We start from the raw sequence: 18,194 nt of genomic DNA, 5'->3' as shown, positions 1-18,194 counted from the left end.
AGTTACCAGAGCATGGAGTACTGTGGGCCAAGCCATCTCTATCTGTGGGATGGAACATAAGCTGTCAAATACAACATTTCCTGTTTGTCCAGAGTGACATTGGTACAGCCAGGAGGACTTCCTGTCACACCTGGTCTGAAGCGTCCTCCCCGTGTGTGACCAGGTAGATGGGCGTGACCCTAGCAGACCCCATAAACTAAGGGACAAGTCACGCAGTCATCCCACCCCCTTCTCTCACTTCTTCTTCGTGTTATACCATCTTGATGTTTTTGCTGTCTGCTGGGTCCCAGCCAGCAGCACATGGGCTCAATTCCCATAAGGGATAAACCCACACTCTCTCTTCTGTAACTACAAGCTAAAGCCTGCCTTCAGGATCACACAGCGGACTGAATGTGAGTAAACCTCTTATTACTTTTAAGAGAAGGCTATTGTGTCTTTATTCTTTTTAAGAGGGTACAAAGGGGATTTACCAGGAACTAATCCAATCTGGACAATCCAGACTGGATTGCTTATGTGATGGCCTGGGATTCAGACTCGGAGGCTGAACTTTATAATGATTCCCCACCTCCAGAACCAGCTGAGCCGGGGCTGGGGCCTGAGCCTGAAGGGTCCTCACCTGTGCTGGATTCTCAGGTGCAGGCACCAGCTGTGTCTGCTCTGGCTCCAGAGGTGATGGAGGACCCATTGCCTGGAAGTGCTCCACTCTCAGCCCCGTCAGAGGAAGCTGAGGTTGCCTCTGGGTGCAGTAACCCTCCAGCCTCTCCTGAGCTGCAGAGGCTCAGGGCAGAGAGGCGGAGGGAACTAAGTTCCCGCAGGAGAAGTGCTCACCTCCAGGCCAGGAGAGGCAAGTCACCCGTGGACCGGGGCCGCCCTATGCCTTGGGGCAGATAAAAGCCAGTCAGTCCCAGTCCCAGGTTGCGGGAGCAACATTGTTGGTAGCCTGTTCTTGCCTGAACCCTGTCCTCTTCTGCCAGAGTTCCTGACCTCACCCAACTCCCTGCCTTGGACCCCGCTTCCCCTTTGACGGACAGCCTCCATACCGGACCCTCGACCTCAGACTGGACTCGCATGGTTGACCCTCGGGACCAGCACAGCTTAACTCAAGAGATTCAGATGAATCTACCAACTATCTTCCTGCAGTATACAGGGGAATGCACTCTGCTACCAGCTCACTAGCGTGAGTGAGGAATGATATTATCTAATCCATATATCTGTCAGGAAAAAGCAGCAATGCTAGAGCGAGCTACAGGTGTCTGGAATGCAAAACAGGATGTTGATGTCTGGGACTGTACCATGGGAATGAAGGGGCAGTCTATTCACTGTTCTGAGCACCGGATGTTAGCTCAGAGTGTCATCTGACCTGTACTGGAAGTACAGGGGTGGAGTAATTCTCACTCTACTGTAGGAGACTGGAGAGTGCAGACACGTTTCTCTGTACTGCTGGAATGACAGAAATAAAGCGATGTAAATAGATTTCTGTCTGACTCTTTCCCCTCCCTGAGGGAAGCAGGGAGGAGGGGGGAGAGGTGTGTCCCTCTCACGCTGAGTGGGATCGCCTGATAGTGGCCTTGCCTGTATCCTGCCGGGAGACGCGGACGGGAAGGTCAACAAGGATCTCAGGCCGAATGCCTGGAGCAAGGCCAGTTACCTCTGACTGCAAGGCCTGAGAATCCGACAATATCCTCTCCTACTAGCCACCATCCAAGAGGGGTCACACCTGCTGGACCAACTGGAGCAGGAAACAGGCGTGCCGCCGGTTCTCCATGTGAGGACATAACAGCAGTTCCAGAGGGATCCTGTTTCTTTTCTCCCCTGGGTTTCCATTTCCTTGCCCTGCCCAGTGGCCAAGGGTATCAGTTCCCCGCCACCGCAATTCACTTCCCTGCTCACACGTTTCGCACTAGTGGAGTTGTCAGGTTGGCTCCGCTGTCCCACCTCCATCCAGCAGAGGGCAGCATGTATATTTTAGTTCAGTGGTGGCCAAGCTTGGCCCCCCCAGCTGTTTTGGGACTACAATTCCCATCATCCCTGACCACCGGTCCTGTTAGCTAAGGATGATGGGAGTTGTAGCCCCAAAACAGCTGGAGGGCCAAGTTTGGCCATCACTGTTTTAGTTAGTACACAAGCTCAGCACCGCTTTTTTTTTTCCAACAAGCCTGTCGTTTAAGACGCCGTACACAAGGGGTCACGCAAAACATTCATTTTGATCTACACACACACACACATTTCACTTCGGAAGTACAATTAGGAAGGTGATAGTCATTTTGTTGCCAATCTGAAATTGATAGTCTAGGGCTGCCAAACATCTGGGATTTCCCGGACATAGCCGGGATTCGGCTGTTGGAAACAGCGTCTGGGCGGAAATTGTTTTAATGCCCAGGAAAATCTGGATGTATGGCAACCCATGTCGGAAGTGTTGGGTTTTTTTGGTGAATTTCCTTTAAAACAGCTCAAAAACTTCTCTTTTTTTCAGATTTTGTAGTAAATCAATCAATCAATCAATCAATCTCAAGAACTTTGCCAAAAAAAAGCTTTGTGTCTAGATTTTCAGTTTTTGAAATATAGCAACTCTAGGATTCACACTTTGGCTTCCAAAGGTCCCAAGTTCAATCTCTGGTATTTAGGGAAGTTTTTAATGTTTTGTTGTGTTTTTAATATTCTGTTGGGAGCTGCCCAGAGTGGCTGGGTATAAATAATAAATTATTATTACAGTGGAACCTGGGGTTACGGCAGGGATGCATTCCGGAGGCCCCGCGGCAACCCGAAAACGACGCAACCCAAAGCATCTCGTCTGCGCACACGCGCATGATTTAGTGCTTCTGTGCATGAGCAAACGGCGCAAACCCAGAAGGAACCCATTCCAGTACTTCCGGGTTTGCGCCAGTCTCAAGCCGAGGGTGACGTAAGCTGGAGGCAATGTAACCCAAGGCTCCACTGGATATTACTATAGTAGTAGTAGTAGTAGTAGTAGTAGTAGTAGTAGTAATTTATTATTTATACCCCACCCATCTGGCTGGTTTCCCCAGCCACTCTGGGCGGCTTCCAATAGAATGTTAAAATACAATAACCTATTAATCATTAAAAGCTTCCCTAAACAGGGCTGTTTACAGATGTCTTCTAAAAGTCTGGTAGTTGTTTTTCTCTTTGACATTTGGTATAGTATAGTATAGTATAGTATAGTATAGTATAGTATAGTATAGGACTGCTGCCAGTCAGTATAGACCAGGGGTAGGCAACCTAAAGCCCGGGGGCCGGATCCGGCCCAATCGCCTTCTCAATCCGGCCCACAGACTATCCAGGAATCAGCATGTTTTTACATGAGTAGAATGTGTCCTTTTATTTAAAATGCATCTCTGGGTTATTTGTGGGGCACAGGAATTTGTTCATTCCCCCCCCCCTTCAAAATATAGTCTGCCCCCCCACAAGGTCTGAGGGACGGTGGACTGGCCCCCTGCTTAAAAAGGTTGCTGACCCCTGGTGTAGACAATACTAGGGATAGGGAGAGAATTGGTTTGATTCCCATCAGTGTCTCCTCTCCCAGAAGTCAAAAAGAGCATTAAGGATAGGGTTAGTTTAATGCTCCATTTAGAGGGAAGTGAGGGGGGAGGCAAGAGGGGCTCATAAACCTGAGAAGGTAGCCCATCTAGGAGGAGAAAATCTCTGACCCCAAACCTCTGCTGCCTTGTGGGGTATATTCAGGGAGGTAAAGGCTTAGAAGTAAAAGGTAAAGGGACCCCTGACCATTAGGTCCAGTCATGACCGACTCTGGGGTTGCGGCGCTCATCTCGCTTTATTGGCCGAGGGAGCTGGCGTACAGCTTCCAGGTCATGTGGCCAGCATGACTAAGCCGCTTCTGGCGAACCAGAGAAGCGCACGGAAACGCCATTTACCTTCCCGCCGGAGTGGTACCTATTTATCTATTTGCACTTTGACGTGCTTTCGAACTGCTAGGTTGGCAGGAGCTGGGACCGAGCAACAGAAGCTCACCCAGTCGCGGGGATTCGAACCACCGATGATCTGATCAGCAAGTCCTAGGCTCTGTGGTTTAACCCAGAGCGCCACCCACATCCCTAAGGCTTAGGAGTAAACCCTACACAAATCTGGAGTGGAATCCCTAAGGTGGTTTGGTGGCGCCTTGTACACCTCCTTCCGGCAACTTCTGCAGCCCAGCTGGTGCCAAAAGTCTTGTTCTGTCTTCCTTTGGACCACAAGATGACAAACATATCTTTTCCAGATGACTCCGCGCCCCTGGATTTACCACCACCTTTCGCTTTGCATCCCTGAGAATCAGGGCTGGTCTGCACTTCCTCCCAGGTAAACCCACCCAGAAAGAAGAGGAAGCTACACTTGGAAATGGACAACAGGAAAAAGGAGGTGAGGCAAGGAAGATTAAGGATGGGGAGAGAGACATGGGAAGCTGCACAGACGAGGAGATAAGAGACAAGGAAAAATGGAATAGCCCATAAGCTGTCATACGGCAGACAGCGTGTCACATGGCACAGTATTTAGAAAACCTTTCTAAGTTACTATCAACTAAGCCGGTTTTTAGCATCGCATCAACTGACCTATTGCACCATCAGTAGAAACTGTTAGGAGCTCAGCCTACACTCGAGTAGGACCCTGGCAGAGACACATGCCCGACTGGCATGTTCTCTCCCGCCTGGTAGATCGTTCAGGAGCTTCAAAAGCTTTCTTCTGCCCGAACATCACAGCGACTGATGCCAACAGACATTGGCACATTTAGGGATCTGCAGAGTTTGCGCATCACGTGTAACAGACCTCAGCAACTCAGCATTTTGGCTAATCTACTTTATTTACATATAAACACACACGGAGCACTGCAACATGGCTCCCTCTCTCTCTAGCATCAGATAGCAAAGAGGAAAAGAACAAAGGACAGTAGTTCCACTTCATGGAACATAGTAACACAAACATCCTGTCTCCGTCACTTCCCACTCTGTGGAGTCAAAATATACACCGTCATGTGAAAGACAACAATCCCATGACTGCAATCACGGAGCAGGAATTCTAACAGAAACATCATGCGGTTCCTTTAAAAACGGGGGGGGGGGGAGGAGCAAATTTTGAGACTGTGCAGATGAGCCCATCGGACTTACCAATGTCCGCTGCGTGGCTGATCAAAGTGTGGACCACGGCTGCCTGCCTCTGCAGCTGCTCCTCCGCTCTGCTGTCCAGCTGGCTGCAAACCTCGTTGGGGAAGAGGGTGGGGGCGAAGATGACCGCTAGGTTGGCCATGTCCATTTTGTTCTGGGCGCACCTGGGATTGCGAGGGAGGAGACAAGAGATTGGCAAGGGAGAAAGGGAGTCTCCTCAACCAGAAATTTGGGGGTGGTACCTCTGTCCTGTACCTACTAGCCTTGAGGTCTAGTAACTTGCGCTAAAGCTGGGATTCTCCGTGCCAGGTTATATTTTGATCTTTCATTAGCATGTGTGTGGGTGTTACACGTAGCCTTGCTGGTATGTGGACAGAGGTAAAGGTAAAGGGACCCCTGATCATTAGGTCCAGTCGTGGCCGACTCTGGGGCTGCGGCGCTCATCTCGCTTTACTGGGCGAGGGAGCCGGCGTACAGCTTCCGGATCATATGGCCAGCATGACTAAGCTGCTTCTGGTGATCCAGAGCAGTGCACGGAAGCACCATTTACCATCCCGCTGGAGTGGTACCTATTTATCTACTTGCACTTTGACATGCTTTCGAACTGTTAGGTTGGCAGGAGCAGGGACCCAGCAATGGGAGCTCACTCCGTCACAGGGATTCAAACCGCCGACCTTCTGATCGGCAAGTCCTAGGCTCTGTGGTTTAACCCACAGCGCCACCCGCGTCCCAAGGTATAGTATGAGACTGATATTTTCTAATTTTTATGGTTTACCACACATTGTAATTGGAGTGCTATTTTGTGTCATGCAGCTTTTCGGACTGATGAAGCGTGTAGCGAAACCTGTAATATATCTGGAGAACAGGTCTCCTTTTGCCCACTTGCGTTATTCTCACCAGGGTTGTGGCTTTGATTTGCCTTCCCGTGACTGATCCATGCACACGGCTTTGTGTTTCCAGCTCAAGACCCATTGAAGAATATCTCATCCAGTCCAATCTTTGAAAAACAGCTTTGAAAAACTTTTTTCATATTCTCCAGTGCACTACCCTTGCTGCTGTGGCGGCACTGGGTTGCCGTTCTGTGATTGGACTTACACTGCTTGTTGAACGGTTCATTTATCCAGTCTGTATAACGTTTACTGCACATGTAACTTCTTAAGATATAGTTGTACATTTATCCATGTTTACAGTATCTCCAGGCTTTGTCTCGCACATGGCACATTAGTATGTTTGTTGTTTGAATGGTTATAAGTCTATCTCTATTCTAGCTATTATTCTAGTAAATTTGTTTTTATACTTATAAGCCAGTTTGTGGTGGTGTTGTTTTGTTGCAAACATAGCTGTCAACTTACAGATTTGAAAATAAGGGACCAGCAGCCTCGAAAATAAGGGATCAGCAGCCAAAATAAGGGATTTTCAGAGCACAGGTATGTTCAACTTCTGAGCCCCTCCGAGCCAAAGGCAGAAAGCCCAGCCAGCAGCCAAATGAAGCCTCAAGCCTCAAGGAAAACCACCGTCCCCTCTCCGCTGGGAAGCGCTGAGCAAAGGCGAGTCCCCAGGCAACGCAGCCGATTTGATCGGCACAAGGCATGCAAGCTCCAACCCCCGGTCATTCTTAGACTCCTTATTGGGTGAGCAACGCAGCCAAGCAACACAGTTGGAGCCTCCCTCCTCCCTGGCCGGCAGGGAGGGAGGGAGAGGAGCTGCTTCCTTTGAAACCCGGGAAATTTAAGGGACATCATCAATAAGGGACGGCAGCGGGACATGGCGCTGGGATAAGGGACTGTCCCGCCAAATAAGGGACGCTTGACAGCTATGGTTGCAAAAGGTATGCATCAAAGTGCGCTGAAATCTCAGGAACCAGAACAATGGGAAGCAGGATAAGGGTACAGCTTGGAGTGGCTAGGTGGTCTGGTTGTCGGCTGAGAACGAGGACAAACCCTGGGCAGGAATTAAGGGCACAAACTGGTCCTTCCCCATTGACCCACCTGGAAGCCACGTCCTGCAGGAACCTGAACAAATAGCGGAGGAGATTGGTGCTTCTTTGGGGCAGCAGGGAGGTGAGCAGGAGAGTCAGGGGGTCGCTGTCCTCTTGCTGCTGGACCTGGCACAAAGGCCCCTGGATGCCAGCTGGGATCAGGGGCTCAGGGAGGTCCCTCAGGAACTGCTTCACCAAGGTGGCCACGTCGCACGGAAGAGCCATCGCCAAGCAGCGCTCGCCAGCCTCCAGCCGGGCCTGGAAAGGATGCAAATTGTGAAGAAGGGGAGGAGGCGAAGCTTCAGGGAAGCAGCTTCCTTGGTCTACTTTCCCAGCTCCGAGTTATCAGCAAGAGGATCTGGAAGACCCAACAGTTCGTATCTGGTGGTGCAATGGTCTGGGGTCAAAAGGGGTCAAAGGCCCTGTTATGTACTGAGTTGAATAGGATCCAAAATGCAGCAGTCTGATTGGTCCTAGAACAATAGGATGCAAAATGCAGCAATCTGATTGGTCCTAGAACAATAGGATTCAGAATGCAGCAGTCTGATTGGTCCTAGAACAATAGGATCCAAAATGCAACAATCTGATTGGTCCTAGAACTATAGGATTCAGAATGCAGCAGTCTGATTGGTCCTAGAACAATAGGATTCAGAATGCAGCAATCTGATTGGTCCTAGAACTATAGGATTCAGAATGCAGCAGTCTGATTGGTCCTAGAACAATAGGATTCAGAATGCAGCAATCTGATTGGTCCTAGAACAATAGGATTCAGAATGCAGCAGTCTAATTGGTCCTAGAACAATAGGATCCAAAATGCAGCAATCTGATTGGTCCTAGAACAATAGGATTCAGAATGCAGCAGTTTGATTGGTCCTAGAACAATGCAGCAGTCTGATTGGTCCGCAGGAGCCACCCAATCCAGCTCCAGGTGGAAGTGAATCCACAACCCGATTGGCCTACAGGAGAATCCCAGAATTAGCCAATCATGTGCAGCCCATTGTGTAAATAATGTATATAAAGCAGATATTGTGGGGGAACTTCCATTCCTCCTCACCACTATGAGCTGAATAAAGAGCATGAAAGCCACTCTCAACTCCGAGCACATTTCACTGACGACGAAGGTGGGATCCCGCTGAGCTGCTCCTATTGTTCTAGGACCAATCAGACTGCTGCATTTTAGATCCCATTCAACTCAGTACATAACAGGCCCACTATTATTTCTGCAGCTGGGTCCCCCTCTCCAGTGTCCAACAACCATCTAGTCAGCAGGAAAGCGGAGCTTTTAGCTGCATTTAGGAACCCTGAAAATACAAAGTGCTTCAGTTTCAAGGGAACAGCGTGCAAGTTCTGTTATGTACAATGTTGCAAACCACCCTGAGATCTACGGATGAAGGGTGGTATTCAAATTTAATAAATAATAATAAAAATAACTTCATGGAAAGCACATCTTAAGTCGCTCCCAAAGACAATATTTGAGCACTCCAAATTATTTGCCCGCGCCAACCTCTGCTAAAAGTCCTTTTTCAAATTGCCTATTAGCCAAGAGTTTGCATTTCTTTAGGAAATGTCTCTCCTAATCCAGCTTCCGACCAGCTTTGCTGAGCGACGCAGAGTTTTAAAAGGAGGAGGAAAGGCAACTAAAAACGCCCTCCCTGTAGGTCATAGAATCATAGAATCATAGAATCATAGAGTTGGAAGAGACCACAAGGGCCATTGAGTCCAACCCCCTGCCAAGCAGGAAACACCATCAGAGCACTCCTGAGATATGGTTGTCAAGCCTCTGCTTAAAGACCTCCAAAGGAGGAGACTCCACCACACTCCTTGGCAGCAAATTCCACTGTCAAACAGCTCTTACTCTCAGGAAGTTCTGGAGCAGCAGAAAACAACCTTTCTCCCTCCTCTATGTGACATCCTTTTATATATTTGAACATGGCTATCATATCACCCCTTAACCTTCAGTGTCCTTCTTGAATTGTGGTGCCCAGAACTGGACACAGTACTCCAGGTGAGGTCTGACCAGAGCAGAATACAGTGGCACTATTACTTCCCTTGATCTAGATGCTATACTCCTATTGATGCAGCCCAGAATTGCATTGGCTTTTTTAGCTGCCGCATCACACTGTTGGCTCATGTCAAGGTAGTCTTTCCACTCCCTTTGCTCCTAGAAACCTGGTCCCTCTGTTGGTGGGTTTGTGGAGAGAGTAGCAACTAACGGACCTGGCTTACTCATGTTCCCTTGTTCCAATGGTTCTACTCTGAGCAGAACCAGCTTTGCATGCAACACAGTAAAAGGAAATTGCTACTTCCTTTTACTGACATTGACCCCCAAACCTATTTGACCTTGCACCCCCCCACCTCTCCCCAAAATGGTTTGTTTTTAAGAACCGCATAATAGATCCTATCCACTCCATCTAAGATTATTTTAAACTCTCCCCTTTTCCTCCCACGTAGGAGAGCGAGCAAGTTCGTAAGAGCGAAAAAATAAAATGAAAATGTTTTACTGGCAAGGCGATTTCTCAAGTTCCCCTCTCCTTGAGCAAATCTCTCCTGATAGGGATGTCAAAACATCTGCAGCTCACCGCCAGTGTCGTCAGGAGAGGCCTGGCAAGACTGGCATTCTGGAGGTGCCAGGAGCTGGGAACATGATGAAAGGTAAATTTTAGGGGGCACACAACCTCTAGCTCAGGGGTCAGCAAACCTTTTCAGCAGGGGGCTGGCCCACTGTCCCTCAGACCTTGTGGGGGGGGGCGGACTATATTTTGAAAGGGTGGGGAGAGAATGAATTCCTATGCTCCACAAATACCTCATGTTACGTTTGCTTCATGTTACGTTCTTTCAGGTTCTGTCCCGCGGCGACCCGGAAGTACCAGAAAGGGTTACTTCTGGGTTTTGCCGCTCGCGCATGCGCACAAGCGCCAAATCGCGCTGCGCATCTGCGCAGATACGGCACTTCAGGCTGCGCTCTTTTCATGTTGCGAATGGGCCTCCAGAACGGATCCCGTTCGCAACCCGAGGTACCACTGTAACCCAGAGATGCATTTTAAATAAAAGGACACATTCTACTCATGTAAAAACACCAGGAAGTCCCCACAAACAACCCATAGATGCATTTGAAATCAAAGGACACATTCTACTGGGAAAGCCCAGCCAGATGGGCGGGGTATAAATAATAATAATAATAATTATTATTATTATTACTCATGTAAAAACACGCTGATTCCCGGACCATCCATGGGCTAGATTTAGAAGGTGATTGGGCCAGGCCTTAGGTTGCCTACTCATGCTCTATCTCCCGCACATCTCCAGCTCTGCGTTTTACCTTCAAGGCTTTGATACGAGTCATGGATCCACATTTTCGGAAGAGCCCTTCCACATGAAGATGGGGTCGGAGCAGCTCGCAGGCGTCCACAAGGAACCTTGGGTGGAAATGCAAAGAGGCCGCAATGAAGCAACATGGAATCTTTGGAGATGGGCATGACTACTTATGGAATGAGAGGGAGTCAACAGATAAAGGTGGGGGCTGAAATTCTGTTACAGGTTTGGGGCGAGGTCAGTCTGGATGATGTCCGTGGGTCCCTGTGATCCTGTACCTGTTACAGATAGGTAGCCGTGTTGGTCTGCCATAGTCAAAATAAAAAAATTCCTTCCAGTAGCACCTTAAAGACCAACTAAGTTCAGAAGAAGTGTGCATGCACACGAAAGCTCATACCAAGAACTAACTTAGTTGGTCTTTAAGGTGCTACTGGAAGGAATTTTTTTATTTTGATCCTGTACCTGTGAGGTTAGACTGCGCAAGAGGAAACCTTGTGAACCAGCCAAACCAAACCCTTAACAAATCCTTAGCAAGCCAGGTAAAGGTAAAGGGACCCTTGACCGTTAGGTCCAGTTGTGGCCGACTCTGGGGTTGCGGGGCTCATCTCGCTTTACTGGCCGAGGGAGCCGGCGTACAGCTTCCGGGTCATGTGGCCAGCATGACTAAGCCGCTTCTGGCGAACCAGAGCAGCGCACGGAAACACCGTTTACCTTCCCACTGGTACCTATTTATCTACTTGCACTTTGATGTGTTTTTGAACTGCTAGGATGGCAGGAGCAGGGACTGAGCAACAGAAGCTCACCCCGTCGCGGGGATTCGAACCGCCGACCTTCTGATTGGCAAGTCCTAGGCTCTGTGGTTTAACCCACAGCACCACCCACGTCCGCCAGCAAGCCAGTTTTTTTAGAGAACACCATAACTTTGGATTTGCTATAGTTAACTGTTAATCGTTCAGCATTACAATAAACAGTGAGAGTTCTTAGAAGTTTTCTTAGGCTTACAAAGGAGAAGGAAATTAGAACTGCGTCATCTGCATATAAGAGAACCGGGAGGGGTGTATCAGCCAATTTAGGGGGGGTGGGCATTTTCTTTCTCCATGTTTCCTACTAAGGAGTTAATATAGAAGTTGAATAAGGTAGGCGCAAGGATGCAGCCTTGTTTAACACCATGGGGGGTTTGGATTACCTTGGATAAATGGCCGTCGGTCACACCTAACCCGGACACAAATGTTTTTGTATAAACTGTGGATGAGACACAATAGACATCTGTCTATGTTTGAGGTGCTTAAAAGGTAAAGGTAAAGGGACCCCTGACCATTAGGTCCAGTCGTGACTGACTCTGGCGTTGTGGCGCTCATCTCGCTTTATTGGCCGAGGGAACCGGCGTACAGCTTCCGGGTCATGTGGCCAGCAGGATTAAGCCGCTTCTGGTGAACCAGAGCAGCACCCGGAAACGCCGTTTACCTTCCCGCCGGAGCGGTACCTATTTATCTACTTGCACTTTGACGTGCTTTCGAACTGCTAGGTGGGCAGGAGCAGGGACTGAGCAACGGGAGCTCACCCCGTCACAGGAATTCGAACCGCCGACCTTCTGATCGGCAAGTCCTAGGCTCTGTGGTTTAACCCACAGCACCACCCACGTCCCTTTTGAGGTGCTTAGTTTTCCCCAAAGCCTATCTCAAGGTCACCCAGCAGCTGGATGTGGAGGAGCGGGGAAGCGAACCCGGTTCACCAGATTACGAGTCCACCGCTCTTAAACACTACACCACACTGGCTCCTGTATTGGTAACACCAAGGTATTAAGCTCATAAACCACTGTATGGGGAAATTACCCAGGGTTCTCTCCTCTGACATAAGGCAGGAGTGCCGCATTTTCTCCACGGCGGATGGAGGCATTGTGGGAAAAGATGGTTTGGGCTCCTCTTGGGCTAAGACTCACACGCTTCAAACAAGGTTGTCACTCATTGCAACAGGGAGCTGGTGATCTGGGGTGTGCGTGTCGCACGTTACTCACTGTGGCACCCCTTCTACATGCTCCGAAAGGGGCAGCAGGTGCAGCGGAACGCCAAACAGACCACCGGAGGGAGGAGGCAGAGTGCTGTTCTCCTGAAAGAAAGCAAACATTAATCAAGCTTTTCAGGGAAAGTTTATTCATCTGAAGCATTTGAACGTCCCTCCTTCAGCCAAAGAGAAGTCTCCCCAATCGGCTTACTAATACAACAGCCTTCCCGACCCTCAAGCTTCCCATCAAAAAGACGCAGCACAAGAGGAAAATGGATTTGGAGGGAGGAGGAATGAAGCAAACTCAGGCATTAGCTCTCAGTTGCACAGCTCTTAAGAAACCAGCTGAACTTGTCAAGTGTCACATATGGATGGCGTTCCAGGAGGAAAAGCAACATTGAAATCAGTCTTCCATGCCCGTTAGCCCCTGGAGAGACACCAAAAAACTTTGGACGGATTCTGAGAAGCATGATGTGATGAATTTTTTTAATTGGGATCTGCCATTATGGGAGGACGACGTGTTGCAGAGAGTCTTGGGGGAGGTGAGCTCTTAATTTGTTATTATATCCGTACTTCAAGTCTGATTTGGCAAATCTCCCCTGGAAAGACTAATGTTTGATGCAACCTGTCTGAGAAAATTAATGAGCAAACGCCCAGATTTTATTTCATCGGAACTGAGTGAAGATGGCGTCTGCCACCAGAGAAGGACTTTTGGATTGATTCGGCATAAACACCAGTGTGTGAGGAAATTCTGCAAATAACAGACTTACCAGCTGCAAAAAAAAAAAAAAGGAGAGTCATACAAATTTCACACAGAAGCACATTATTGTTTATTTCAACTCGCCTGTGGAAACAGTTCAGAGGCCGCGAAAGAAGGAAGGATAACAACAGGAAGATTTAAAGAAGGAACTATTGGAAACTCGAGGCAGTAGAAACGTAAGATGATTGGAACCCCACCGAACTTGAAGCATGGGAAGCCCCAACAAAAATTTATAATTTGGCAGAATATTTGGACTATATGATATGTATTTGTATAATTTGGAATACTTAATGTGATTTGATTGGATTGTTAAAATGGGAAATTTAATAAAAATTATTTTTTTAAAAAAAGAAATCAGTCTTCCATGCCAAACACATGGTGGGTGGTGGGTGGGAAACGCGCCTCTGAGCTTGTGCAGAGCATAATTTCCTCACCACTGAGTAAGTACAACTATTCCACTACAGATCTGAAGTCATCTGGAAAGGGCTTCCCAGGTGGAGAGGGCACAGGACAGACCTTTCCATTTTAGAAATACGCTAGAGTTTGGCCAAAGTGGGTCGGGTTCTAAATCTTCCCTCAGGAAAGCAGAGTTCCTGGGCTCTGGAAAGCCAAAAACAGCATCTGCTCTCAGAATCAAGCGCTGCTTCTGCATTCACCCACAAGGAAACTGCTTGCTAGCAAGCTGCAAAAAATTAAGACAGGTTTTCTCTGCTGCCAGATGTAAGCTTGGCCTTTATTGATCTGTTGCAACAGGGTGCTCCCCTCACCCGCAGGAGAGAGGAGGGACCCAGAAAAATGGCGTGCAAGGCCTTATAAAGACTTTTGAAATTGCCACCCTGTAGATCAAGACCACCCCCAGAAACATCATACATACATCACAGAAAAGGTGGTCTAAAACATAAATTTGAATATTGTTTTTCTCCTGTTGTTGTTTATCTCCTGTCTGGCAGGTTACTTGATTGGATTTCCTGGGGAGCCTGGCCAGTCTTTTGTAGTGATAAATACTTAGTTCCTGGGCCAGGTCACAAGCTCACACCCTATTCAAACACAGACATACCCTTAAGACAGGATTTGTGAGGAAAGAGACAATGGGGAGGGTTTCCCACTTTGACCTTGCGGATAAAATATTTTCTCAGTTTAGGAATCAAAATGGTTCCAGGTTGGTCTTCCTGTGCTGATCTATGTATGTGCTTGGTTGGTACACTTATGAACATTACCATATATCTAAGACCATACAATTCCTATCACACAACACATACCCTGGCAAAATGCATGCATTTACAGCACATCCCTTCCACCACAGCCCAAGATCCTGGGAACTGCAGCGTACCCCCTCGCAGAACTACAGTTCCCAGCACCTTCAAACTACAACTCCCAGGATTCTTTTTTTGCACAGGGGAGACGTGCTTTAAATGGATAGTGTGTGTAGTCGGCAGTCTCGGCTTCTGATCTGCAGTGGACGTGCTCTGAATTCCTGGAGATCGAACTGTCAGCGCACGCATCAAGGAAAAGCCGTTTGCTATTGAGCTAAGCAAAAGTCTTAGAGAGACAGCCGTTTCCTTATTTCATGTTCTATATTTAAGGGGTAGGAAATCAAGCGCGCTTCCCCCTTGGAGACAACACATAGCAGCCTGCCCGCAAAAAGGAAAACACTTCCTTCCCTAGCCCACTTCCGCCTCGCTCTCCATGTTGGTGGTGGGTTCAAGGAGGGCAGTTCCCTGCTCCCCTGTCCAGCCACGTTTTGGGCTTTCAGTTTACTCCGAGACTCGGCCGCAAAGGGTGTGTGAATTTGTAGACAAAGACACACATACACACACACACCCCGGGGTACAAAAAAAACTCCCTGCTTGCAACTCCTCCCAAAGGATAGCCTGGTTTTGCTCCAATAACCTGCTTGCAAAATCCATTTCGCTAGAATTTAATTTTTAAGGCCCAACCCTGCCGAAAGCAGGCATAGCCAAGTTGGCTGTACGTTGCTTCCAGGAACAGAGCTGGCATGACTCTGAGGGTGTGTGCACTTTCCCAGAAATTCACTTCCATCTGGGTTCACACCGGGGTGTGTGTGTGTATGTGGACAGGGGGCGGGACATGTCTTTATCTGTCTCCTGGTGAGTTCAAGGTGGCATCCATGGTTTTCTTCCTGCTTCCCCTTTTATCCTCACAACGACCCTGCGAGGTAGAACAGGCTGTAAGAAATCTCCCACAGCCTGTCCAGAGGGGATTTGAACCGTGGTCTCCCAGGTGGTAGTCTGGCACTCTAACCACTATGCCGCACTGTGAGAGGTTTCCGCACACTGGCCAGAGAGGAATTGGGATCGGCTTCTGGGCTCTGACTGGCGTAAAGCTGGTTCGAGAAGCGGCGCATCGAACCACAGTATTTTCTAATAAGCTACAAGATGCAGATGCGTTTTGGGTTGTGAGAGGCGTGAGGAAGTCAGGAAAATAAGTTAACTAAAGATGAGAAATCAAAAAAGAGGGAGCTTTGTTTTCTTTTATATGTGTTTTTTCTTCTTTTTTGTGTTTAATGTTTGTATTTTTGTTTTTTGTAATTTTGTATTTTTCTGTTTTTGTATTTTTCTGAACTTTTCTATTGATAAAACTTAATAAAATATTAAAAAAAACATTAACTCCTCCTCTTTGACAATCCCCAACCCGCGCCCTCCAGATGGTTTGGACTACAACTCCCAATGCCCTCAATACAGCTTTGTTCCAGTGCATTGTGGGAGATCAAAACGTGTCTGGATCCCACGCTCCTCCGAGCAGCGAGACAGGAAATGTTTTTCAAAGGGCTCCTGGGCAAGTATTAGCAAGGGCCCTTCCATTTGCCCAGGAATGGCAGGTGTTGACGCCAGCCCTGCCCGAGGGCCAAGACGCAACACTTTCATTCCTTGTTCGGAGACAGAATTCCAAGAAAGCGTTAAAAGGTTGCTGGGAATACAGCTTCCCCTGAAAAGAATCCTGGGAACTGCAGTTTAAGGGCGCCGTGAGGGGTAAACTACAGTTCCCAAGGTTCTTTGCGGGAAGCTGTGTGCTTTAAATGTACAGTGGTGCCCCGCAAGACGAAATTAATTTGTTCTGCAAGTTTTGTCGTCTAGCGAATTTTTCGTCTTGCGAATCACAAAATCCCATAGGAATGCATTGAAAATCAATTAATGCGTTCCTATGGTCAAAAAAAGTCCAAACAAAGCCAAATTTGGTACAACAACAGTTTATTAACTGCTCTTTAAAGTCACACATACTGTAAAGAGCAGTTCAAAAACTGAAGGGAAAATAAATTAACTTTATAAACAAAACATGTCTTTGTTTTTATACAAAGGAAACAAAGTCGCGAGACGTTTTCGTCTTGCGAAGCAAGCCCATAGGTGAAATTCGTCTTGCGAGGCAAATCGAAAACAGAAAAACCTTTCGTCTAGCGAGTTTTTTGTCTTGCAAGGCATTCGTCTTGCGAGGTACCACTGTATGGATGTGGCCAAAGGAAGACTCAGCGGCCAATGCAATTTGCTTCTTGGTTCTTTCCAGAAAAGTCCCTCACACCACCAGAACCAAAAGTTTATGTATTTCTTTAAAAATAATAATATCTGCAGGTTTATTATACATATATTTTGCAGCTTTTTTGTGGACTTCTCTTTGTTAGCGATGAGATTATGGTAGTTTTTGGTGTGTGCTTATTATTACAAAAAAAACCAAAACCTAATCAACCCCCCCCCCCACGCAAAGAATATACCCGCTACACAATTTAATCATGAGAATCTGTGATTTGCACTGCTGATAATGCTGGGGGGTTAATAATAATAATAATAATAATAATAATAATAATAATAATAATTTATTATTTATACCCCGCCCATCTGGCTGAGTTTCCCCAGCCACTCTGGGCGGCTCCCAATCAAGTGTTAAAAACAATACAGCATTAAATATAAAAAACTTCCCTAAACAGGGCTGCCTTCAGATGTCTTTTAAAAATAGGATAGCTGCTTATTTCCTTGACATCTGGTGGGAGGGCGTTCCACTGGGCGGGAGCCACCACCGAGAAGGCCCTCTCTGCCTGGTTCCCTGTAACTTCACTTCTTGCAGGGAGGGAACCGCCAGAAGGCCCTCAGAGCTGGACCTCAGTGTCTGGGTAGAACAATGGGGATGGAGACGCTCCTTCAGGGATACAGGACCGAGGCCGTTTAGGGCTTTAAAGGTCAGCACCAACACTTTGAATTGTGCTCGGAAACGTACTGGGAGCCAATGCAGATCATTCAGGACTGCTTTTGTTTGCATGTTCCTGTGTTGTGTATTTTTGTGTTTTTATTTTGTAAACCGGCCTGTGATCCTCAGATGAAGGGCGGTATATTTTAATAACAACAACATTTAAGGCGCACCATAAACTAGGACAAAAGGCAAACAGGGCTTGCACAAGACACAGAATATCTATTTTTAAATGCCCCACCCACTGTTAACACACAAGACTCTCGCCTGACTCACCTGGCTGGGACTGGTCTTCCAAGGTCGGACATGAATGCTGATACTTGTGAGGTACTGAACGATGGCATGCGGCGGCACACCTTTCGCTGGGCTGGGCATGGTGCATGCACAGATCGCGAAATTTCACATGTTCAGGCCTAAAGAGTCTGCAACCTCTGGCGCAGGGAAGTTTGGGGGCAAAAGTGTGTGAGGAGAAGCAGTTTTTTGGGTAAAGGAAAAAGGTGCGGAAGAACCCACCCAAATTAAGCCAGGCCAAATTTGCAAGAGCCACACCCAGTGGCCGGACTCCTAAGCAAAATGCTTCAGCAGTACTAACAAATATTATTTCCTGTTATTTTCCTGGTTAACTGACCATCCAAGTTGCGCCTGGGAATCCCAACAGGGGTCAGGCTTTTGGAAAGGCAAAATTGAACGTCTTTTGCTTTCAAGTTTCCCCTAGCATATTGAGTTCATTCTTCTGCTTGTAAATCTGTCAGCAGAGACCTCCAGATATCTAATCTTTACTCCGCAACCCTTTTAAAAGAAACCACCCCTTTTCTCTCTCCAGGCCCAGTTTAAA

General features: G+C 47.7%; 1 protein-coding gene across 4 annotated transcripts in view; it reads right to left on the bottom strand.

Moving 5' to 3' along the window:
• The window catches only part of LOC309536760 (uncharacterized protein), a 33,660-nt gene extending 15,466 nt beyond the window's left edge, over window positions 1–18,194 (bottom strand). For 2 of the 4 annotated variants that reach the window (XM_082231034.1, XM_082231035.1), the window contains exons 1-6: window positions 17,636–18,194; window positions 12,748–12,832; window positions 12,419–12,502; window positions 10,412–10,508; window positions 7,103–7,350; window positions 5,118–5,278 (exon numbers count right to left, since the gene is read on the bottom strand). In XM_082231034.1, the coding sequence (XP_082087160.1) occupies window positions 5,118–5,278; window positions 7,103–7,350; window positions 10,412–10,508; window positions 12,419–12,502; window positions 12,748–12,832; window positions 17,636–17,741 (781 nt within the window). In that variant the 5' untranslated portion in view covers window positions 17,742–18,194. Of the gene's footprint in view, window positions 1–5,117; window positions 5,279–7,102; window positions 7,351–10,411; window positions 10,509–12,418; window positions 12,511–12,747; window positions 13,179–17,635 lie in introns of all 4 variants that reach the window. The other 2 variants (XM_082231036.1, XM_082231037.1) reach the window with 2 other exon arrangements.

The sequence above is a fragment of the Podarcis vaucheri genome (genome assembly GCF_965113315.1).
Source record: "Podarcis vaucheri genome assembly, chromosome: 7".
Classification (NCBI taxonomy): Eukaryota; Metazoa; Chordata; class Lepidosauria; order Squamata; family Lacertidae; genus Podarcis; species Podarcis vaucheri.
The sequence above is the reverse complement of the archived record's forward strand: the minus strand, read 5'-3'. Positions and strand labels throughout refer to the sequence as shown.